Source organism: Falco rusticolus, chromosome 8 (assembly GCF_015220075.1).
Source record: "Falco rusticolus isolate bFalRus1 chromosome 8, bFalRus1.pri, whole genome shotgun sequence".
In the NCBI taxonomy this organism is placed as follows: domain Eukaryota; kingdom Metazoa; phylum Chordata; class Aves; order Falconiformes; family Falconidae; genus Falco; species Falco rusticolus.
The window spans coordinates 1,903,174-1,927,902 of NC_051194.1; the positions used below are offsets into that span (position 1 = coordinate 1,903,174).

Sequence of the window (24,729 nt, forward strand, 5' to 3'; positions counted from 1 at the left end):
CCACTCTGCTGGTCCAAACTGCATGGTGCTTCCCAGGTGAATGTTGTCTCAGCCCACGTGGGTCTGTCTCACCTGCACAGAGATCATTGTCTGTGTCAGGCAAAGCCGTGTGTTCCCGGGATCAGGATGAAATTCTGCCATGGTGAAAAAGATTGAAACCTTTGGCATAGCCCCCAAATCCACTCCTACTCCCTGTCCTGGCACTAGTTATTGCCTTGAAAAATGCGCTGGCCCTTCTCTTTGTCATAGCCCTGTCCAAAATACCCTTTTGCTGCATCCGCACCATTCCCGACACCTGCTGGGAGCTGTTTTCCTTCCTGGGAAGGATCATAGAATGACAGAACAGTTTGGGTTGAAAGGGACATCAAAGATCATCCAGTTCCAACCCCCTGCCATGGGCAGGAACACCTGCCACTAGACCAGGTTGCTCACAGCCCTGTCCAACATGGCCTATCCTTTTTTATTTATTTCATGGAGCATATGCATCCTTGTCACCCCTCCCAGGGCTGGGCTGCTCTGCCAGCATCCTTGTTTCACCCCATGTTTTCTTCCAACCAGGGCCTCTCCAGCTCTCACAACCACTCTCCTCAGCTTTCCCCTTGGCTCCTTGGTTCCCTCTGTTTTTCTCACACACCATTTTCTGTAGGGAACCTGTTCCAATATTTTATGTTAAACATTTTCTTGTTCCTCGGCTTTGTCTGCCTACACACAACTCCCTATTCTCTCAGCAGCCCTTTGGGTTATACATTTCTTGGTGCTAAATTACTCTATTAGTCTACAAATCTTTGCATACAGTACAGCTGAGTAATACTATGGCAATGTGTAAATAGCAAAGCGACTGTGTTTGCTGAACTGACTCACCTGGTGATGCTCAGCTGGGGGTGAGGTGAGGGAATGGCCCTGTCTTGTCATTACCAGTGCATTCCCGGCCCTGCGATATACTAGTGAGTTCGGTGGGTGAGATTAGAAACCCTTCTGGAAGCCCCACATCAATCCCATCCACATTCCTGCTCACGCATGCAGCCCTCTGTCAAAAATACAGCACAACTGACTTACAGTCCCCAGTCTGTTTCTGTGCTCGCTGCTTGCTGCTGGTTATTCCTGGCCATACTCTGGGATCCCAGTCCTTGGTGTCTGAGCACAGGCAGCACGGGGAGCAGCGACTGGAACAGTGCCCTGCGACTGGCCAGCAGAAGGGTTTGGTTGTGCAGAAATACTGTAGAGGGGGGAGTGAGGCACTGATCAGGGGTCAGGAAAAGAAGGACATGGACTTTCTGCCTGTATGGAGAACTGGCTGGGGCTGCTGCCTGGTCAGCTCTGGAGCCCTGTCAGAGCCCCGGAGCCCTGTCAGAGATCTGGAGCCCTGTCAGACCCATTGGAGCCCTGTCAGAACCCCCAGAGCTCTGCCAGCCCCATGGAGGCCTGTCAGTAGCGGACCCCGGGATGCGGGGCCGTCGGGCAAGGCCGCCAGGGCGGCGCCACGGCCCGCTCCGCGCCCCCGCCGTTCCCATGGCGACGCCCCGCCCTCCCCCCGCCCCTCCACTCCTTTCATTGGCTGCAGCCGAGCTCCTATGGCCGCGAGGGGCAGGCCGGTCCCCTCCTTTCCTCGCCAGCTATTGGGTGCGCGGCCTCCGCAGCGCGCGGGGATTGGCTGCGGGCCGGGGCGGCTCGGGGCGGGCGCAGGCGCGGTGCTGTTATTGTTCCGTTGTGCCGCCCGGCGGGTGCCTCGCGCCCGGCGCAGCTCTCCGCCCGCGCGCTGCCGCCATGCCGGTGAGCCCAGCCGCGGCCGCCCCGGGGAGGGAGCCCTCGGGGACCGCGACTCGGGGAGTGCCGGCGGCCCCCCCCGCCGCCGCCGCCTGAGGGGGCGCAGCCCGGCCCTGGGGTCGTCCGGTTCCCGCATGCTTCGGCCTGTCGCTGACAGGAGCCGCGGCGCCCGCCGTGGGGGGGTTCGCAGCCCCCGCGGCTTCTGCTGCTCCCGCTCCCGGCGTGAGGGGCCGCCCGTGGTGGGGGGTGGCGGGCGGCCTGTGCTGGCCTGTCAGGCGGCGGGGCGTGGCGGCAGGTCTCTGGGCAGAGGCGGCGGGAGGCCGAGGCCGGGCTCTCCCTCCTCTCACGGGAAGGTCTCGCCTCCGCGCCCGAGCCGCAGCGGCCCCGGCCCGGCGCTGTCGGCGCGGGGCGCGGTGCGGCGGAGCCGCTGCTGGGGGGTCGGGGCGCGGGTCTGGGTGTCAGGCTGGGATCTGCCCTGGGCAGCGCTTGGGCCCGCCGGCTTTCCGCTGGGCGGCTGCGGGTGACAGCGCAGGGCGGCGTGGCTGGTGCGCTGGGGTCGCTGATTCGGCAGCTGATGCCAGAAACTTGCACCCGCGGTGGTGGAACGGCCCTGGGGGATCCTCCCCGCCGAGACGCGGCTGATCGCTCTCGTTCCGCCAGAGGAACAGAAGCTGTTCCTGGTCTCTGCGAAGGCCTGAGAGGAATCTAGGCAGCTGGTGGGAGAGGCGCTTGGAAACGGGGTTTGTTTCTTGTTGACATCCGAGACGGCTGCTTTAGAAGTCGTTAAATGATCAGCTGCAGCACCTAGCACCAAGGGTTGTGGCTGAGACTTTACTATATCAAATGGCTTTTAGATTTATTTAATCAGGAGAAGCATGTGACATCAAATTAATCAGTGGTGCTTCAAAACTTGTAAGTACTTTGTGAAAGAAAAGGCTTGTGAGACTTTATAATGCACCTTTTGAATTTCCTAAATGATTAAAATTCAGCTAGTGTACTGAAGCTTGTAACTTAATGAATGCCCTTCAGCCAGTGCTGACTCGTGTCTGCTTATGTCATCTCTAAGGTTTGAGACTTGTGTGCTCCAGTGCGGGAGCATGGTCGGTGTTAGTGTATAACAATGGTATGGCTGCACCTACTTCCAGCAAACTGCTTGCAGGTTGTTTGCAAGCATGAACTTGTTTCTTAAAGAAATTCTTAGATGATATTGAATGTGGAATTATCAAATTTTACTTGATTGGTTTCCACGTTGGCAAACAGAAAACGATTGCATTGGCTGAGTAAGTGTACATTATTCTCTCAGCTTTAATTATACACCAGTTCTGGCTTTAAGTCCCCAAGTGTGCAATCCTATGGACATAGGCATCTGCCTGAGTCGATTCAACAGCGTTGTTTGTGCTTAAACAGGCAAGTATGTTAACAGTGGTGTTACAGCCTTTGGTGGTTTTTTCTTCTTTAATAATTATAGATCAACAAGCCTGAGAAGCTGGACAAGCCAGAGAGCTGTGATAATGTCAAGGTTGTTGTTCGATGCCGGCCTCTTAATGAACGAGAGAAAGCTACAGGCTACAAAATGGCAGTCAATGTGGATGAAATGAGAGGAACTATAACTGTTCATAAAACAGACTCATCCAATGAGCCTCCCAAGACATTTACGTTTGATACAGTGTTTGGACCAGAGAGTAAACAGCTAGATGTCTATAATTTAACTGCAAGACCTATTATTGATTCTGTCCTAGAAGGGTACAATGGTAAGTCCCTTGTTTAAAGTTGAGGATCCTATCTCCTGTTCTTTGCATTGTTAGAGTTTTTGCTGATCTTATTTAAGTTAGCTTCACTTTGAGGGCTATAGCCCTGTATAGTTTCTGTTGTGGCATCTGACTTAAAATAGCCTGAAGGTACATGTTCTGAGAACTCGATGGTTGTGCCTACTATGATCGTTAACAGTGGGAGACTGGTGATGAACAAGACTTGGCTGAGGTCAGTTAGCTGAATTGTTTTTGTTCTGTATCTTCTGTTTGCAAAAGATATGCGCTTTATCTCATTATTAGAATCCTCAGCGGCTCTTCACTATACAATTTCAGTAACCAGGCAGCTGCCACGTTCCTGCAGTAACTAGGTATGCATACCAGACTTGTGCATATAACTGCTGTATTTTCTCCTCTGAACTTTGCTGTTTTAAACTAAGATGACTAGTTAAACACATCTGTCCTACCCCACACAGTCTGTTGCTTTCTACAGCTGGGAAGAGTATGACCATGATTTACATGCGTGTGTGTGGTGCATGTAAATGTATTGTGTAGAGGAAAGCAGGTGCTAGTAAGGAAGTGAATTACTGTTTTCCATAACGGTGTGCTATAAACAGTAGTATATTAAAAATTCTTAAAGGCTTGTAAAATGCCTAATAAAGTTTTGTGCTAACATACCCAGGTTTCAGCTGATTGAAATTCGTGGTTGAAAAATTAATGGTTCAGAGCTGTACCACAGAAGCTTTAGACTGGCCTTGGGGAAGCATTTTTTTACAGAGAGGGTGGTCAAACACTGGAACAGGCTTGTTAGAGGGGTGGTCAACACCTAAAGCCTGTTGGTGTTTTAAGAAGCATTTGGATAGTGCCCTTAACAACATGCGTTAACTTGTGCTCAACCCTGAACTGGTCAGGCAGTTGGACTAAGCCATCACTGTAGGTCTGCAACTGAAACCTTCTGTTCAGCTTTTCTGACTTGACTTTTCAGCAGTGCTAGGCTAAACTTAAGAACCAGTACGTTTCTGGAGTACTAGAGTCTGGGATTTCAGTGAAGGTTCTGGATGTCTTCCTGTGCAGGTTGATTCTCTAGTCCAAATTGTAGCTGCATGTGCAGGTTCAGAACTGGGCTTGTGCTGTGGCCTGTGTTGTAGAAGCCTCATGTTGTTTCTGCTGTGGCTTAGAGGGCTAGCAGGAGTTGGTTTTGTAGTTGGTGTATCATGATCTTCCTCTAATTGACCATGTTATTAATTGGGCTTGCCTTAATTATTTGTGTGTGAGACCTAAGCGTACTAGTGCTCTGTACTTTAATCATGCTGCACAGTTAAAACAAGCTGACTTTTTCTTGGATATTTTGCAGGCTGGGTAAAACAGTGGTTCGGCCCTGTTTGCTGTGGTTGTTCAGCATTTCTTTTGCTCTCACCCTTGTACAGTATCTACTGCATGGGTGGAAAATTTCAAGTCCTTAACAACAGAAGTGTTTAGTGCTATCAGGCTAAGAAGGGTTGAGGTAAAACTGTGGTTAGCAGCTTCTTAGCATTTGTTCATATGTCTTCTTATCCTTCAGGTACTATTTTTGCATATGGGCAGACTGGAACAGGCAAAACTTTCACCATGGAAGGGGTCCGAGCAGTTCCTGAGCTTAGAGGCATCATTCCCAATTCCTTTGCTCATATATTTGGTCACATTGCCAAGGCAGAGGGGGATACAAGGTAAACAGCTTCTCTTCACTGCTTCTGTCTTTTGTGTATCCATCTGTAGCAGGAGCCTGACCTTGACAATAGCAACTGAAATGGTACCTCTGGCCCTAGCTGAAAGACTCCTACTCGGGCAGTTTTTGATGGGGTAGCAGGATTGTGTTGGTATATCACTGTGTTTTCTTTGCACTCTGTGATTGTGTTGAATTTCTGCAAATGTCCTGCTAAGGAAGCTACTTTTTATCTTCAGGTTTTTAGTTCGTGTGTCTTACCTGGAAATTTACAATGAAGAAGTGCGGGACCTGCTAGGGAAAGACCAGACACAGAGATTAGAGGTGAGCCTGTTGTTCTGAATATAATGTTTCTTTTGAACAGTGAACAATCTTATATTTTAAAGACAAGAGGAGCACTTGAAGGGAAGTGGGAGGTTTGGCTTCTTGGCATGTGTACTGTTTCCTTTAAGGAACAGCAGATGGATATCACTGACTTCTGATTCTTTTGCACTTGGTCAGTTGCACAGGGAGAAGTGGGCTGTTCCATCTGAGTCAGTTTTGTGTCTGCAGTTCTGCCCCAAAGGCCCCTTGGCAGTCTTTCTAGAAACTGGAGCCTGAGATGTAAAGTCACTGTTTGCCACCATGGGAAACCAGTGGAATATTGTCCTGCATGAGTCTTCCTTAGCTGCTCTGATTCTGAGTGTTGGGGTGTTTTATGTGCAAACCAGAACCAGGAGGAGTAAATCACTGACAGGGCCACTGAAAATTGCTGTTGGGGATCTCCTAAGGATGCTCAGTCTAAACTGTTTCTCTCTTAGGTTAAAGAGAGACCTGATGTGGGAGTTTATATCAAAGACCTTTCAGCTTATGTCGTAAACAATGCAGACGATATGGACAGAATCATGACTCTGGGCCACAAGAACCGTACGTAGCCTTGCTGTGGGCAGGTTTTTATAGCTCAGGCAGAAGAAAGGTCTGATTATGAGACCACAGTAAGAGATCCTGGTTCTAGCACTGGAAAGATTGTTTAGCTGAGCAGAGCAGAAAGGGTAACTCCTCCCAAACCCATTTTTGCAGGGGCAAATAAAGAAGGCTGTGCCTCCCACAATGGCCAGTGTCAGTGGGGGAAATGCAAAGGGGAGGATGCAATGAGGGCAGCTGATATTTTCAGAACTACTGGTGTGTGTGTGTTGGTCCTTTTCCCTCTTCATTTCTGATCAGGATGAACAACTAGCCCTGTGCTGTGAGTGGGAGGGTTTTTCTTCTCTGGAAGACTCCTTAGTTAAGCTCAGATCCTTTTATGGCCTAAAGTTCTGGCTACCGTTGCTCTTGTCATGGATTACTGTGTTCTGATTTCTCAAGATACAGCTTTTTTCAGGGATCAGCTGTGAATACCTCAGACTACTGATCTTTGTAGCCTTAAAGAAACAGATGAGAACTACTGCTGCTCTTGGGATGAGAGTCTGTGGCTGGCTTAGAGCTACAGCAGGCTGTAACTCTTCTGCTAGTCCAGATTGGAGAGGTGCTGCAACTTCAGTGCCTAAGAATACAGTTTGCCAAGTCTGAGCATCCCTCTTCCACATTCTGAAAAACAGGGTTGGGATGAGTCCTCTTTGAGAGCAGGGAGAGTGTGATTAACTCTGAAGACAACATTGCTTTTTCTCTCTATTAAAAGGTTCTGTTGGTGCCACAAACATGAATGAACACAGCTCTCGTTCGCACGCCATCTTCACTATCACTATTGAGTGCAGTGAGAAGGGGGTTGATGGAAACATGCATGTGCGCATGGGCAAACTGCACCTCGTTGATCTTGCTGTAAGTAGACCAGCTGGGTCTGCCATAATGCATGGTGCGCATGGCTGCTCATGTGTGCACTCTTGAAGGCACAGTAAAGGGCATGTCCATTGTTTGATGGCTAGAGCCCACCTTCTGTTTGATACTTGACTTCTGTGAAGTATTCATTTGGGGCCTTAAATCAGAAGTGTACTAGGAAGTCTTTAGTGTAGCTAGAGCCTGTCCTGGTAAAAGGGCTTTTTTGCTTCTATAAAATAATCATTAAATGGATAAACTACATTGGAAAGAGCTCTCTGGACAGCATAACTGGGTCTTTTCAAGAGGCTGGGTGTTTTTTGGGGGGTTGTTATCATACAGTTCATCACTTGCAGGTTCCCTCCCTCTTGTCACTCACTTTGGATCAATGTAACCGTGCTGGCAAAATGCATCTTTGGCTTGAACTTTATGCTGGAGTAGCTTTCCTCAGAGAAGGTGCAGGGAAGGGGAGATTAAAGGCATTCAGTGTCTGCATGTTAACTTTATTTACATGATGTATGTTTAGGTTGCTCTATGAAGCTCTTTACAGTAATTTCAGTGTTGCTTTTCTTCCTTGACCTGCTGATAGGAAAGGCTGGAGATTGTGCTTAGCAGCTGCAGCTAGGTGCTTCATAACTGTTGACTTGCTTCTTATAATGCTTTTGTTCACAGGGACAAAATCTTCACTTTCCCAGCTGCATTACTCTGAGCAATCCAGAATTTGCTGGCACTGAAAGCTTTAGTTAAGACCTGTTTGACTTGTCTCTTTAACAGTGTCTGAGGTACTTGGCTAGGTTCTCTTAATAATGGATGAAAGTGACATGGCTGCTAGCATGACTTCAGGTGTAGTTGATTGTATTTGGAGGGAGGAGATGTGTTAGATGATCTGTTGTAACTTTTGCTTCCTGTTCCCTTTCCAGGGTTCTGAAAGGCAGGCGAAAACTGGAGCCACAGGGCAGCGACTGAAGGAAGCTACTAAGATCAACCTCTCTCTTTCGACGCTGGGGAATGTTATCTCTGCGCTGGTGGATGGCAAGAGCACCCACGTGCCCTACCGTAACTCCAAACTTACACGGCTCCTTCAGGATTCTCTGGGGGGCAACTCCAAAACCATGATGGTAAGCTGAGACGCCCTTTCCAGTGCTAGCTGTCAAGCTGCATTTTTACAGGGATAGCATAGTGACTTTGCCATGAGAACAGGCTGGTATTTACCTCTTTTTTTTCAGAGCTGTTTGCAGCTCAGAGAACCTTCCATATACATATTTTTGTCTCTTATCTTTGCCTCTGTACAGGTGAGGTTCTAAGCACAGGGCAAATGTATAAATGTACATTACATGATCAAATAGAAGCTATGCTTGGGTAGCCAAAACCAGCTTTGGTGTAGAAGCAGCAGGAAGTCTTGGGAAAGAGTAGCAGTGTGAGACTTGCAAAGCTGGGGATGGGTCCCTGAAATGACCTGTTCCAGGCTCTGACACTCTGTCTTCTAGTAACTTGGTTTCCTGTGTGTCACAGTGTGCAAACATTGGACCAGCAGACTATAACTACGATGAGACTATCAGCACTCTCAGGTATGCAAACCGAGCCAAGAATATAAAGAACAAGGCCAGGATTAATGAAGACCCCAAGGATGCTTTGCTCCGCCAGTTTCAGAAAGAAATTGAAGAGCTTAAGAAAAAACTGGAAGAAGGTGAGATTCTCCTTCCTCCTGGTGTTTCTCTCTGCAGCAATGCTCATTCAGTTTGAGTGCGAGCATTCTTTGCTATTTGAAGATGTCACATGAGTTTGATAGCCAGTGCAGGTCAGTGTCCCGGTGGTGTTTTCCCTGGGGGGTTCTGGGAGAGGCATCCCAAGGGCTGGGGGGGACCTGGCTTTGTCATCTGGGTGGCACTTGGCCCTGGGCTAAGGGGTGGCTTCTGGGCTAAGCAAGGTGTGCCCAGACTTGCATGGTGAGCAGGAGGGCTCTGAACACTGTATAGGGAACTAAATCGTACAATAAGTAAAGACCAAATGTTTTCCCAGTTTGAGGAGGAGGGATGCGGGTTTTTTTTTGGGGGGGGTGGGGAACGAACCAAAGTTGTGGAGCTAGAACTGGGGCTGACTTTCAAACACTACATGGAGAAACAAGAAGCTTCTTTAAGCTCTGTAACTTTGGCCTTGTGACACATATTAGTCCATCAGCATCAAAGAAGAGAAGGCTCTGAGGAGACATTATAGCAGCCTTCTGTATCTAAAGGGGACCTACAGGAAAGCTGGTGAAGGACTTTTTACAAGGGCGTGTAGTGGTAGGAAAAGGAGGGAATGGCTTTAAGCTGGAAGAGGGGAGGTTCAGACTAGGTATTAGGAGGAAACCCTTCCCCACGGGGGCGGCGAGGCGCTGGCACGGGCTGCCCAGAGCAGCTGTGGGTGCCCCATCCCTGGCAGTGCTCAAGGCCAGGCTGGATGGGGCTGGGGGCAACCTGGGCTGGTGGCCGGTGTCCCTGCCTGTGGCAGGGGGGCTGGACTAGACTATCTTTAATGTCCCTTCCAACTCAAACCATTCTGTGATTCTATGAAGGACCCTGCCAGAGGGAGTTTACTAAACCATGACCTTGGCACAACATCTCTCTCCAGAGAGATGCTCACAGCACAGAAGGGCTGTAGCAGTAAGTCCAGCATGGCTTGCTGTTTGGACTCTGCCCCATTCGGGAGAAGCAGGAAATGGTCAGTAATGTTTTTTTCAACGGTTGGGAGCTGGGTGTAGCTGTTCCATCCCTGGTGGGTGGAGGGTGGCTTCTTAAATTTTAGACCCTAAGCTACAGAACAAAGAGCCTTATGTTTGCTAACATTACTTGGAGGCCAGGATATTAAATGCTGAATTCTATTTGGTTTGGTTTCCAAACTCAGCCCAACACATCTGAGCATCATATCTGCAGTGGCAACACTGATAAACATTTGTGAAACTGGATGTTTTTGTCAATTAACAGCCGTCTAGCTTCATGTATACAGGTGTCTGATGAAGTCTCAAGTTTGTGGGAACTTTGTCTGACCATTTAATCTTCCATCTGAGATGGAAGAGGCGGTATGGGGAGACTCTGCTAGGAAAACATTATATCTTAGTGCTTTGACAGTGCAAGGGATGCTTTATTTGCTATGAAAGGCACCCATTTGAGCTTTAACGTACACACAGTGACTTCACAGTATTACATTGCTTATCTTGATTTTCCTTAAGCTTCCTGAACCATGGCAATCTGCCTGTCTACTCAACATTTAATGACTTCTGCAGGTGCTCATGTCAGATACTGCTGGGTTTGGGCAAATGCTGCTGTCACAGTAACAAGCTGATACAAGGTGAAGGAAAGCGCATCAGAAAGCACACTCTTCTCTTTTAGGGGAAGAGATATCTGGTTCAGAGAGCAGTGATTCTGAAGAGGAGGATGAAGATGATGATGGGGAGATTGGAGACGATGGGGAGAAGCGGAAGAAACGGCGGGGTAAGGCAGTAGAGATTCCTGTCAGTGCCACTAGTCTCCTGTTACCCAGGAACTGGTGTCAGAAACTGTAGCCAGAGCCAGGTGGGGAAAAGTGGAGTTGTAGAGCTGCCCTACTGCCGCTGCAATTATCATGCCTCTTCTACAAATGAAGCTATTTGGTGCCATCTCTGTAGACGGACTGCTCTGAACCTGTGTAGTATCTGCTTCCACTTGGGTAGTTGTGCTTGTGGTAACATTCTCTTTTGTGGTGGCTCCTTGGTTGCCGCAAGGTGGCTGTGTATGGCTTGTGACTTGTGGTGTGGAACTTCCTCTGCTCACAGAGGTGGGAGGAAGAAGGAACCAAAGATCAGTGGTAGGCAGATGTGGCTTTTGTAACCATGGGAATGGTTGGAGGGGAATTTTGGCTGTGGTTTAGGCAAAGGATTCATCTGTCTTATGGATGTTCAATAACTGACTTTTCTGGTGTCCTGCTCTATGTTGGTAGAGGAAAAACTTGACCTTTGGGTGTCTCTGTGCAAGCTGAAAGGCTGGATGGGAACTGCACACCCCTTGTTTGGGAGCATTTTGGAAACCCCATGGCTTTGTCCCACATCAGTGTTAAACAACTGTGTAACATCTAAATCCAAAGGGATGTTGCTGAACCTACAACTGCAGGTCACTGTGTACCATGGGATGCTGTGGCTCCCAGGGAGCTTGCTGTGCCCCAGAACCTCTCTGACATTTCCTCATGGGGAGTAGAGAAATCAAGCCCAATGCTACACCTAAACTTAGAGCTTGTCTAGTAGACTGATTTTGCCATTCAAACTGCTTTCCTGTCCTGAAGCACCCACATCAGTTTAACAGGATTCTTAAGTGTTCCCATTTTAGATGCGCTTTCTTCATTTACTATCTGTCCAAGTGGAGTTGTAAATGACCTTTGTCATGTCTTTGATAGCTGTAATGACTCTGACTTCATTTTTCACCTTTTGGCAATTTCTAGAAGTGAAAAGATTGACCACTGTCTCCATCAAGAAACGAAGTCCTGCCCAAATCTCCTCCTAAGAGGAGACCACCTTCAAAGTTTTGCTTGAAAGGAGTAGAGGGCAAATAATTGACTTGCTCGGGTTCCAAACTAGCTATGTTAACTTCTTCAAGTAAGGGTGGTGCTTAGCAGCAGTATGCACAGTAACTGTCTAAGCCGATTCTGCCTTCTGGAGGGAAGAGTGCATGTTGCCACGCACATAAGACTGGAAAAGACTCCTGGTCACTGAATCCTCTGCTACTGCAGATATCCACAGCCTTCTCCACTATGATCTGGTCTGTGCTGTTGTTGCTTGAAATGAAAGCTGCCTTGGCATGTTGTTTTAAGCTGTAGGCTGGTTAAGATGGGTTTTAACTGAAGTGTCTTTCTGAGCATGCTATTTTGTGCTGGGAAATGGTGGCTTTGCAAGCTGAGTCTGGGAGGGATCCTAGCCAATGCTTCCTAATGGGAACTTGTGCCTTTCTGAACTAGGTTGCTGGCCCGACTGGGTTTCTTTACTTCAGAACTAACTTCCCATCTGCATGTTTCTTTCCTCTCTGGGTTTTTCTGTGGGACGCATTTCTGTTTTCCAGGCAGTAGCAGCAGCAGTAGTTCAGACTCCACATGCTCTGTCATAGAGAAACCTCTGGATAAGTCCTTCACTAGTGAGTGGGAGCTCTTAAGTCCTTTAAGCTTTGGCCTCTCCATAATCTGCACACTCCATTTTGCAATGCTGCACTGTTCCCTGCTATGTCTGTTGGAAAGATAAACCTGAGCTTTTAACTCTGCTAAAGCATGCCTTTCCTTTGCTGCTTCTGTGCTTGAAACAGTTGTTCAATGTGGACAGTGTTAGCCAGGTACAAGAGAGAATAGGAAGCAATTTAGTATGCTACCTGAGCAAGGCTCAAAGACAACTGAGAAAAAAATAGGTTAAAAAGTTTGCAACTCTGTATTAAATGCTCCCTTTAAAATACCAGGAAAAAGCCTGAGCTAACTTTATGTGAGTTGCTACAGTATGAGTTTATGAAAAGAACAGCTGGACAGGTGAAATGGGTTGTGCTGTGTTATACTGGGCTCTGCCTTCTCAGAATTAGTTCTGGAGAAAACAAATGGAGCAATCAACAGTATATTTATACTTGCAAAGAAAATGTGGTAATACTTGGTTGATCATCTTTATTTTGGCAGGTACTTAAAAAAAACCAAAACAACTCACCCTTGATGGTGGTTGGGGTTTAACTGCCCCATGATATTACGTTTTTGATCAGTGGGGTTTAATTCAGAGGACAAGGCACCTAGATTGTGGTCTGGAAGTGAAGAAGTCTGCTCCTGGTCAGAGAGAGGGCTCTGTGACTTTAAAAACTCAACAATCAATTAGTGATGACAAAAGAAAGAAATCGCATCTTAGGACTTGGCTTGTAGTGACTTCACCAACTGTTGTGGTTATCTGTATGGATGCAGTCTGCTCCCCTCCCTGTGTGGAGAGGGTCTGGAAAGTATTACTGGATGCTTCAATCACGTTTATACTAGTTACACTAGTAGAAGGCATCAGCTCAGAGAAAGCGCGATAGAAGGTTAAGAAGGATCACAATTTTAAGGGAGACCTTTGGTGGGTCATAGGATGGTAGGCTTGGAATCTGCTTGCTTCAAATTTGCTCTTTCAAAGCTTGCTCGAAACCTTGAGTATTTTATTTGGATGAGGACAGTTAATAGCAAACCACTGATGTGGCAGCGGGTGAATGAGTCCATCTCCTGCAAGTTTGGAGACAGTTCCATAGAAGTTGCACCGGGCTTTTGGTGATTAGGATAAGTATAGCTATGTGTGGTTTGGGATATTAACTGTCCTCAAGCGTGACCCTTTTGCATGTGGTGGCTTTCATTATCCCTTTCCTGTCCTGCCTTTTTTGCTGCACTTGCTTGAGTAACCAAAACTGGCTATATACCTCTATGGAAGCATCAGTTACTGCAAATTAACCTACTAATCCCCTGTGTAATTAAATGGAGAAATCTTGTGCTGAGTCTCCCTATGTGCAACTGTCATGTATCTTACAAAGGATTGGCTTGGAAACTTGGTTAAAACTTATTAGCATACAGAAGACGCATTCTATTTTGCAGGTAATATAACAGAATTGGCTATCTTGAGTATGGGGGGAAGCATTAGGTCTGTTATTGAAGAAGAAATCTACCCTCTTTAATTGTTTCTTAGGGCATGATCTTTGCGGCAGGCTCATAATAGTACTTCTAGATTCTGCATTGCGTTGAATGGGCAGAAGAAAGCAAGAGTGAGCTGAAGATTATCCTGGATATGCAAAGCACTCTGAAGTACAGAAACTTTCTCTGCTTTAGCATAAAATCGTGATGCACTAATGTTTGCTCTAATGGAGTTTTTCAGTGACAATTATCCTCTGTTTTCCACTCTAGAAATGTGCATATATATATATAGTGAATGTTTGTTCTGATGCTGATGATTGTCCAAGATGACCAAGGCAATAATATGTTTTCTTTCCTCCTCTTTTTATGCATATGCTGCCTCTCTGCGATTTGCTTTCTACTTCCTCTTAATGCAAGATCAAGCAGGTTGGTGTAATTGATTTCCACCTCCTTGTAATAAAATTGCAGAGCTTGTGAAAGAGTCTTAAAACTTGGTTTAGTTCACCTTTTTCTCTTAAACTGAGAATGTATAGGGCTGTGCACTAACAGTGAGAAGCCTTTACCTGGCCTGTCTCTGTGATGAGCTCTGTATAGCACTTTCAGAAAGCTTCTTACTCAAAGACTAATTGGAGAGAGGTTTTTTCCCCACCACAAATCCAGAAATAAGTGCTTATTATCTGATCTCAAAGTTTGGCAGATGGAAGCTAAGGCATTGTTTGCTCTAGTGCTAAAGTCCTTACCTTGTCACAAAACTAATTGTCTTGCATGAACAAATGTGTATACAGATACATACATATCTATATCCATATGTGTTTATGTGTGTACATGTATGTTTAAAAATATGGTGTTTTGTCTGCTAGAGATTATATATGTGTATAAAGCTGAATAAAGACTGGAGGAAAGGGAAGCCTTTAACTGAACAACGTCCTCAAGCATGTTCTGACTATATGCATTATGTCACTGTGGGGGGAAAAAAGGTCCCTTGACAGTTGAAGGCTTCTGTTAGTTTCTAGGCATCTGGATTCTACATTTTTTGGGTTTGTTTTTCCATGTCTGGAGAAGAACAACACAGGAAAATGAAGGATTTGCTTATAATGAATAAAGGGAGACTTGGGACTTGTGGGAGACTTGTGGATTTGAGGAAATGCACGTAGGCTGGGCATGCTCTCACTCCAGATAACCCCCAGTGATCTCTGTGTTCACCTCCCTTAGGCCCTCTTGGGATTACAATGAAAGTTGACTCGGGGCTTGCAGAGTGACTTCCTGGAGCAGCAACCTCACGCTTTGTTTCAAAATCGCGGGAGTTTGAGGCTAGCTCTTCAGACAGACTCTGGCTGCTTCCTTTGCAGCTTTCTGTGAAATGTTACTGGTTTGCTGTGGTAGTAATTATGTTGTAAAGACACAGCTGACTAGTCATAGCAAACCTCAGTACTTTAAAATCTGTGTAGTCACTGTTACATAAGTCAAATACCACCAAAAAGTTTTGTTAATAGCCTGTTTTTCATAGGGCCGTTTGGCATTTCTCTAGTCTCTGTATTTTCATAGTAGTGTGTTCTTAAAGTATCTATGTGCTCATTTTGCAGTAGGTAAGCCCGTAAGGAGCCCAATGAATGAGGGCTGGTGGGGATGCTAAGCTGACATTTCAGTATGTAACTCTTGATAGTTCAGCTCTTGTAGTTGCAGGTCAAGGCAGTCTTCTGTCTCCCTTCATTTGGTCTAGTCTGCATAATTAGAACATCTGAGTTTCGAGCTCGGACTTCTTCTTGGGCAGTGTTCCCTCTCCAAGTGTTGTTCTTCATGTGTTTTCTATTTTGGGGGCATTAGTTCGTGTTAGTTATATAGCATTGCTTCTCTGTAGGAACTGGTGGCAACTAGTCAGTGTTAAAAAGGGATTTGAAAGACTTGAGTTGTGCCCAGCTTGGAGGTGACATCTAATTAAATTTTTATTAAATGCAAGTGTTGAATCTGAACTGGGGAAAAAATGCCTTGATACAGAGGCTATCTTATTTTTCTGTGAACTAATTTTCCCCCCCGTCTCTTCCAAAGGCAAAAAGAAAGTTTCCCCTGATAAGATGGTAGAGATGCAAGCAAAGATTGAAGAGGAGAGAAAAGCTCTTGAAACTAAGCTTGATATGGAAGAAGAAGAAAGAAACAAAGCCAGAGCTGAACTGGAGAAAAGGGAAAAAGATTTGCTTAAAGCTCAGTAAGTACCCTGCTCAGAGCAGTTTGTGTGGTTGTACAGGTTTTTCCTTCCTTAGTTTGCAATGCAGTTATAGATATCTGGAGATTTATGGTGAGGTGTCTGTCAGACTGTGTAAACTGAATATCAGCTCTTGCTATTATCAAAGTGAAAGAGGAGCTTACTTTGCTTTCAGAGTTTAAAACAGATGGAAAAGACAAACTTTATCCTTTTGCCACTTCTTTCTTCTCTGAACTTTGTCTGCTTGTGTAAGATAGAGTAGAAACATAAATGACTCCTCCAAACCCTGGAGACCTGTGAAGAGCAGCTGTACTCCTTGGTCAGTGGGTAATAGCTGCATAGCAAGCCAGGTTTTCTGCAGCATACTCTTAGGAGCTTGTCACTTTGGGTGTAGGGGTTCCCCTCTCTGGAGCTGAAAAGCTGCTGAGACTGCACTGGCCCATGCGAATAGGACAGTCCTGCTGTCAGAAGCTGCTCGGACAGCAGCCAGCATTCCTGGTTTGTATCTCAGCTGCCCTGCCTTGATCTCTGTTCACTCACTTCCATTTCTGCACCTGCCTCTGGGCATTGCTGTACTGGCAGGACTCTTGGGGAGAGGGTGCCTTGGGTAGCCTGGTGATATTGCTGGTGCTTTGCAGCCCCTCACAGAGGGGACTTGCAGCAGAAGAGAGTTGTCTGCTGACCTGTTTTGCTTCTGAGAAAGCAATGGGAGCTGGAGCACAAGCAACTCCCTGCATCCATTTGTACTGCTTCACCCCCACTTAAACCCTTGGCAGCAAGACAAGTTTTTCCAGCCCTGTGAATGCTGTCTGGGCTGTACAACTGAGCTGGACCTGCTGCTGCGCAAGCACTGTAGGTTAGGAAGTTTTACACTTACCTGTGTCTCTAGACAAGAGCACCAGTCCCTGTTGGAGAAGCTGTCTGCATTGGAGAAGAAGGTAATTGTGGGAGGAGTAGACTTGCTGGCAAAAGCAGAGGAGCAAGAGAAGCTTCTAGAAGAATCTAATATGGAACTGGAAGAACGAAGGAAGAGAGCGGAACAGCTTCGCAAGGAGCTTGAGGAGAAAGAGGTGGGGTCATATGCTGTAGCTGTCTGAAAACAGCAATGGCAGGGCACACCGTGTTTTGTGCCTTGGGCACTGCTCATTTGGGTGAAGTGGGCTCTACCCTGTGTGCGCAGCAGGAGCTAACGAGTTTGGAGGCCGTACGGTGGCAGGGCGATCACTGGGTCTGAGCTAGCCTGGTTCAGCCAGGCCTCCGTGCCGTTGGCAAATGCTTTTTGTTCAAGTAGTTTCTCCTCTTGTTCATACTATTGCAGATAGTTTCTTTGTTTATGTTAACGTGTGGATGTCTGTGCTAAATGTTGCACACAGCAAGAACGCTTGGACATCGAGGAGAAGTACACAAGCCTCCAGGAGGAAGCACAGGGGAAAACCAAAAAGCTGAAGAAAGTTTGGACAATGCTTATGGCTGCAAAATCAGAGGTTAGTGTCTAAAGTCCTCAGCCTGTGATCACGTGAGGGACTGTAGCTGGGAAGGGTAAGCCAACAGCTTTGTAACACTGGGAGAAATTGCCATATGTTTAGAAATGTTTTTCTGTGCCATCCATTTGGGTCATGTAACTCAAAAAGATCTAATTAAGTCTGGTGTTGGAGCTTCATGGGAGGCACGTTGTAGAGCTTTTCCCCAATCCAGGCTGAGAGGGGCTATGTGCAAGACATGGAGAGACTTAGAACTTCGAGGAAAAAAACCTGGTTATTTCTGAAACATAGTAAGTTGTTAGCTGGCAGTCCAGTCTCCTGCTTTGCAGCAGCCTAAATGCTCCTCTGCTCTTAGCTCTCTGTCCTTTCTGCCTGTTGCCCTTGTTATCTCTTCCTCAGTCACTGGATGAATGTGCCCTTTGGCTGGTGTCTGAGGTTCCTGTTTCATGAAAAGTGCATTTTGTCTTTGGGATCAGAGATTTTCCTTGAAATCTTGCCAGGGATGTAACTTGTCTGCATGCTCTTCATCAGCTCTTAGCTGATGCAGAGCTTGGGTTGGCAGAAGGCCAGTTTCATTTTTATGAAACTGAGAATTAATGCTCCTTTCAGCCATCTCTGAGCCAGAATGTTTCAGAGTGTTTATTCTTTTAGAGATAATATTTACTTATCACCAGAGTTTGCTTTTGTTTCCCAAAACCCTTGTATAGGCAGAAGACTGTTCTCTTAGGCTGTTACCATGTCTTAAGCTAGCTGTGATGCCTCTCAAATGCCTTGTTTGTTTTCAGATGGCAGATCTGCAACAAGAGCATCAGAGAGAAATTGAAGGATTACTAGAGAATATTCGGCAGCTGAGCAGGGAACTTCGTCTGCAGATGCTTATCATAGACAACTTCATTCCTCAGGACTACCAGGTAAAGATGTAGGATTGTGCTATGCAGGCTGAACCCTCCAACTTCTGTTCTGTCCAACAAGTGGAATGAGCTGGCTTTTCTCTTCCCGAGGTGTTCACAGTGAACCAATTAACACTTGTCTGTGAAGTTGTAGTGCAAATGAGTTGGTACATGTTGCTGTGAGCCTTGCTTTGCTGTGGCTCAGCTGAGCAGGTGCAGCTTGGTTGCATTCATGTGTTTGTGCCATCACCTGGTTCTAACAATCCAGATAATGTTAAAGTGGGAAAAGGTGCTTTTGTCAAGTGACTCTTGTAACTTGGTGGACTTCTGCTTGAAGTTCACCTGGAAGAAGATCAGAGTTCGTAGGTGCATTTGGCTCCAAAACCAGCTCTATGATGTGATTAATGAATGCAGAATGGCTTTGTTCTATTTCTTGGAGGTTTTGATAACTTTGGCTACAATTCCATGGTTTTGGAATCTGCTTTAGGGAAGCAGTGTATGATGTTTCAGGGATTGTAAGCAAGGGGATACTAGTCTGTTCTCTTGCAGCATATTTGCCTAATGGTTTAAAAAAAAAAAATCATTCACCCACATATTTAACTACTATATTCACCATGTGCCCATGCTCTGGGTCTGTTTAAAACCTCTTTTTTCCGCTGTGCTTGAAGCTGTGGTTGCTAATGTCTGGTATTAATACAATGTAGTAAGACTAAGATTGAACTTGGAACTCTTCACTTCTTGTTTTCTTTGTGAACCCAATACCCAGGAAATTCATGATGAGCTTAAATATGATGCATGCTATTGAACAGAAAATACAAAAGCTATTTCCCTTAATCTTTTGTCTTTTCTGTATTACAATGTGTGTTTATTGCTATCCTGATGGCGTTGGCATAATTGGAATTCCCACTCAAGCATGGCCTTCCCATGAATACAGTTTGGGAGTGGTATTTTTCTCTTCTGTAGTCTTGAGAGTGTAAATTGGAGTTTTTGAACGTGATATGGCTGTCCTGAAAAAAACAACTTGGAACGGTCAAGACTGTTCTTAAGCAGCTTGTCCAGCCTTTAGGGGAGATATGTTCCGGGAAAAGGCATCTGGAGGGTGAATTGTGTAAGTCTATAACAATTACTGTTCTAATTTATTTCTAGGAAATGATTGAAAACTACGTTCACTGGAATGAAGACATTGGAGAATGGCAGCTGGTAAGCTAGCTGGCTGGCTCATGTACAACCTAACATTAACTGAGCCCAGAAGTAAATTGATAAAGCTGTAGTCAGTTTTGCTGTGTACAGTAGGCATTACTAACAGACCTTTCTTTCTTTAAGAAATGTGTTGCATATACGGGAAACAATATGAGGAAACAGACACCTGTCTTGGATAAAAAAGAGAAAGATGTGAGTGATTCTTTATAAGCTTGTATTGAACTGCCTAAGTCTAAGTTCTGCTTCCTGTGCCTGCTACTGCACATTTACAGGGAAACTGTCCAATTTGAATTTCCTCTTCTTTGGAGAGATAACCTTTTTAGTGTTACAAAAGCACTGCTGATCAGTGTATAAAATCATTCTGATCTCGTTTTATGGGTTTTTTGATTTTTTTGGTGTGTGTGGGTTTTTGTTTTTTTTTTTTAGCCCTTTGAAGTGGACCTTTCCCATGTTTACTTAGCTTACACTGAAGAAAGCTTGAGGCAATCTCTGATGAAGCTGGAGAGGCCAAGGACTTCAAAAGGAAGATCCAGGCCCAAGACGGGTAGAAGGTGAAGAACTTTGGAGTATCTGTATTTAATGGGGGATTTACCCAGGGGAAGGCTTAAGTCTGTGTATACAAACTTACCGTAAGTCTTCAAACACTTAATGAGAAGACAAAATGCTAAAATTTTGCATGGTATAAAGTTTACCAGTGCCAAGTGTGACAGAACCAAGCTGAAATCTCTTTGACAGTAAGATCTTGACCAGAAAGACTTGTCTGGAAAATTTTTCTGATGCCCTTTTGCTGCATTCCCGTCTTCTGGCTGCTTGCTTTAGCTTTTACTGTGTTCTGTGTTTCGGTTTAACAGCTGACACATCAACAGTACATACATGGTTATTACTGGAAAGTAATGTGCTGTTGGGGGAGATTTCAGCACAGATTTCTTTGGACTGTTTTTGTGTGGTTTTGACAAATGCTTGTGGAAGAGTAACACTGTATAGTTTTGACTTGAAATGTAGCTGGTTTCTGACTTCCGTAGACAGCATAATGATGTGTGTATGGTGTTATTTTTCCCTTTCCTTTCTGCTCTCCAAACAGAAAACACTCAGCAAAGCCAGGAGCCGTCATTGACTCTCTGCTGCAGTAGGTGTGGTCTGTTCAGAATTGCCGTAAAAATCAGTGAGTGTATAAGACTTGGTCAGAATATGGAATTCAAGAGGTGGCACAGTCTGACATGGCTAATAAAATCCATACCTTGCTGGTATGGAGCTTTACTTTAAAAAAATGTATTTTTCCTTAGTTGCCTGTATATTGTATGTTATATTAACATAATATTATAACTGGTATATATGATGGTTGTGAAATTCCATGTGTTAAATGTGTTGTGCAGGGAAACTATTGTTGGCAATCCTTGTTGAAATGTATAGGAAATAAGGGTTCTAGATGTGTGTTTAAGTGCTAGAAGATGTTAACTCAAAACGGTTGATGAAATCCTAAAATTTAAGGCTGATAAATCTGATTTTTGCCCTGCTTTGCACATAACCGGCAGCTTTCACTATTGTCCTCTGTTGCACTGATCTGTGTTTGAATGTGGTGGCTGCAAACCTTTAAGAGCATCAAACCCTTTTATTTAAGTGTTCCTCACTGTGGCTGTTAACCTGATCGTATTGTGTATCAAATACACAGTCTTTGTCCCTTGACTTGCTGTCTTGCTGTACAAAGAAAGTAGTTGGGTAGGGGAAACATGAACTACAAAAGTCTGAGACTTGTGGGAAGGGACCATGCTCTCTTTAAGTGCAACAGAAAACAAGCGTGTCTAGTGCTTTTATTTTTGTCTATTTGCTTGTGATGCTAGCGTTCTGGAGAATGAAGCGTTTGGTGCAAAGGCAAAAGAGCTCTCTTCCCTCCTTTTAAGGCTGTGTTGCAGCATTGCTTTGGCTGCTTTTTATGCTTCTGAGCTGGAATTTTTTAAATGTATGTGAATTGTTCTTAATCCGAACAGCAGAGATTATTTAAGGGGAATGCTGTAACACTAGGGCTTGGCTTCAGCCCTGGGACTGTGAGCGTTATGGCTCCATTTTCTCATCCCTGGCTACAAGAGCACTGGATTAGTGCTCTAAATTGAGGATGAATTTAACTCTGCTATACTAAAACAGGCATGAATTGCCCAACTTTCCCAGAACAGTAAGATACCTTGAAATAACTGATGCTTGTATTCCCTTGTAGACTGTATCATCTCAGGTTTCTGGCTATGCTCTGGTGAGAGGAAAAAAAAAAAATTCTGGTCTCTAATAATAACAACCATTTATTTGTGGTGGCTGCTCTTTTTCTTTGATGTTTATGCTGCTAATAGACACATATCACTTTAACACATTGCTTTTGTGTCACAGAAAATGCATCTCTTGGATTGTGTGTGCTTTAACTCATGCTGGAGCATGTCAGCTGCAGGCATCTTAGCAGCTCCCATGCCAGGGTGGTGGTAATTAGCTGTAACTTCCGTGTAAGCTTAGTGTTACCTAGAGGTTTAAAAAGCTGTGATTATTAATGGAGAAATTGAGACCTTAAGCATGACAGAAGGAACAAGACAGCTTCTTGGGTGTCCTGAGTTCTTGCTAGTAGCCACATTTGCAATTACTAGAATGTTCTTGTGAAGTCCTTAGAGTAGTTAATCATCGTGACAGTAAGAAAGGGGGATCAACTTTTAACTGGATGTACCTTGTGGCTCTATGACAGGTCTGTAACAGGATCCGTAGCAGTTGAAACTGGTCTTTAAGGGCATATTTTGCTCTGGAGGTGTATTCAGTGCTATTCTAAACAAGATGTGAGCTTTTTCCCTGTTTTTTTTTTTGTGTTTTTCAGGATCATGACTTAAACAACATACTGCCCTCTTATTTTGAGGCTGGGGGGAGTGTCACCTAAGTTCATACAAGATTCAAATACAAACACTAGCATTTTTTTTCTAGCCTCACACTGAAAGAGCTAAATCAGAATTTTTGTTGAGCTAGGCTGTAGTTAGTTTTTTTTTTTCTCTTGAAGAGCTGACCTTACTTTGAATGTGCTTGGAGAGTTGGGTTTATCTTGTGTGACATACTTCTCATCAAACAAGACAGACTGAAAATGGCTTAGGTGACATTTTGTCCAAGGCCTTATGTCAATTCTGAGTCCGAGCCTGTACTGGTTCTCAGAACCAGGGATGACTGTTGTTTCCCTATTGTTATGTGGTGTTATGCTAAGATTTGTTGAACGATCTGTTTTTAAGAGTTTCTCCTGAACTGAGCTTTCAAAAAGACTGTTGAAAAGTCTTTTACCTGACAGACATCAGTGGCTTAAAGATACCATAGTGAACCATAACACTGCATTTCAAGTATTTAAAACTTAACTATGAAGGCGTATGCTTAACAACTCAATGTTACAGTCCTGCTGCTGAAAGCAATAGTACTTTACCTATTTAAGTGAGCCTTGGGGCAGAGAAAACAGTTAATTGCTTGCATAGCTTTTTCATTGGCAGATTGGAGAAACTGTTGATAATAGCCTGTTAATAGGGGCTTGGAGAACAAATTATCTGCTCTTTCGAGAGGACTTTAAGTGGAACTGTCATGGTCATGATGATCTATCAACTTGGCTTACCTTATAACGAGGGTGTTTTGCTGAAGTTCTGGGAACTTTCTTTTAAAACCAGGGAGTCTGGCTGATCATATGGGCCTTCTCTAGCCCTGGACAATCTGTGAATGTCTTGTGGGTCCATAACATGATTTAATGAGGAAGGGGTTTGGTTTGTGTGGGTGGTTTTTTTTAGGAGCTTAATACAGCCATTCTCATCCCAGGTCAGTATGTGCTCTATAGTATTTATCAAAAATCATATTACCATAATATATATTGTGTGTGCTCATCTTTGCATCTTGCTACCAGAAGATTCCCCTCATTCCAGAACAGTGACCTTAACATTGAGGTTTTTGATGCTTTATGTTGTTTAACATTGTGTGAAGGAATTATTTCATATTTAACTTGTTCCTGATCCTTTCTTTAAGAGGAGGGGAAAATGGTCCTTAGTGCCTTTCACTGACTACACTGTCTGCACATGTCCAACTTCCACCTTTCTCAACAGTTCTGCTTAGCCAGTCCTGTACACAGGAAGAACTACTAGTTTTTGTATAATTTGTCTTCCTATTTATTGGTCTTCTAACTGTTTATTTCTGATTTTTCATTGTTTTATGATTAAACTTTATTCATTACACTGTATATATATGTATTGTGTCCCTGGAGCATGTTCATACCAAGAAATAAAATTCTTGATTCCTAGTTCCCCTCTGTGCATGTTTGTCAAATGACTGTACATACAGAATCTTTCTAACCCAACGAGTCGAAGCTGTGTCAGGAAGGGTAGCTAAAACAGTCTGTGCAGTTCTGTGATGTGCAGTACTTGCTGGAGAAGTTAGAGAAGTGAGTCTGGGGTGCGTGGGGATCCTCACTGCCAAGCCCTGAGTTGTTGGGCAGCAAGCTCTTGTGGAAGAGGTAGACAGGGCAGAAGGAAGAGGGTGTTTCACAAGTTTTTTGTGGTCTGCTAACTCTGCAGCTCCCTTGAGTACTGTGACTCAGCTGATGCACGAACCAAACCCTGCACAGTCCTGGGACTTTCCATAGTGCTCTCCCACACCATGCCAGAATAAGTTGCAAAATGGTAATACCTAAATACCTGCAAGACTTCAGTTCCCTGTTGCTAGAGAGACTTTAACCACCACCCAGGTTGGTCACATGCTAGAGTCATCCCTTCAACAGTGTGGTTTTGCTTCCCTGTTGCTGTTTATTTCACTACTGTTGTTGCTGGAGCTTCTTTACTCCTGGGCTGCAAAAGGCTATGCCATATATATAAATGTATAGTTATAAATATAGGCTATAAAGTGAAGGGAGAACTAAGGGCTTGCTTAGCTACAGACTTGATGTCTCTTTGCAGCTCCAGCACGTACGTTGGAGTTCAGTGTCAGAAGCAAGGCCCTCTTTGTGGCCTGTCTTCTCCCTCTGGCTTCTGGGCTCCTGCCCCTGCAGTACACCTGCTTTCCTTGTGTTGGTGTGAGCCTTAACCTCGCGGCAGGAGAAATTCTTTGTTTTGGCAACTCTTGCCGGCACCACCCTTGTGCCAGTAGACTCTGGACTCTGTTCACTGTACTCCCATGTATTTCTTGCAACTTATATGGCAAAGTAACAAAGATTACTTTTGACTTTATGGTTTTAAGCTCCCTCATTTTTTAAAGCCCCGGTTCCATCCAGGAACCTGTCACTGCTCAGCTCTCTGGAGTCAGCTCTGCCGCTCTGTGCCCTGCTTTCTGTCGGGTCACAAATTCACCCCTTGCCAAC

At 45.0% G+C, this 24,729-nt stretch overlaps 1 protein-coding gene across 4 annotated transcripts; it reads left to right on the forward strand.

Moving 5' to 3' along the window:
- Positions 1 to 1,694: 1,694 nt before the first annotated feature.
- Positions 1,695 to 23,679, forward strand: KIF3A (kinesin family member 3A). 4 transcript variants are annotated; one of them, XM_037397245.1, is made up of 19 exons: positions 1,695 to 1,770; positions 3,233 to 3,515; positions 5,074 to 5,218; positions 5,454 to 5,538; positions 6,015 to 6,120; positions 6,872 to 7,011; positions 7,926 to 8,123; positions 8,518 to 8,692; positions 10,374 to 10,475; positions 12,069 to 12,140; positions 14,041 to 14,049; positions 15,670 to 15,826; positions 16,713 to 16,893; positions 17,197 to 17,307; positions 18,090 to 18,215; positions 19,341 to 19,394; positions 19,518 to 19,586; positions 19,821 to 19,945; positions 20,476 to 23,679. In XM_037397245.1, exons 1-19 carry the CDS (start codon positions 1,765 to 1,767, stop codon positions 20,522 to 20,524), a joined length of 2,193 nt encoding a protein of 730 aa, XP_037253142.1. In that variant the 5' UTR covers positions 1,695 to 1,764; the 3' UTR covers positions 20,525 to 23,679. The 4 variants fall into 4 exon arrangements, with proteins under 4 accessions (XP_037253142.1, XP_037253144.1, XP_037253145.1 ...); XM_037397249.1 differs by lacking the exon at positions 1,695 to 1,770 and adding an exon at positions 2,223 to 2,504; XM_037397247.1 differs by lacking the exon at positions 12,069 to 12,140.
- Positions 23,680 to 24,729: the final 1,050 nt, after the last annotated feature.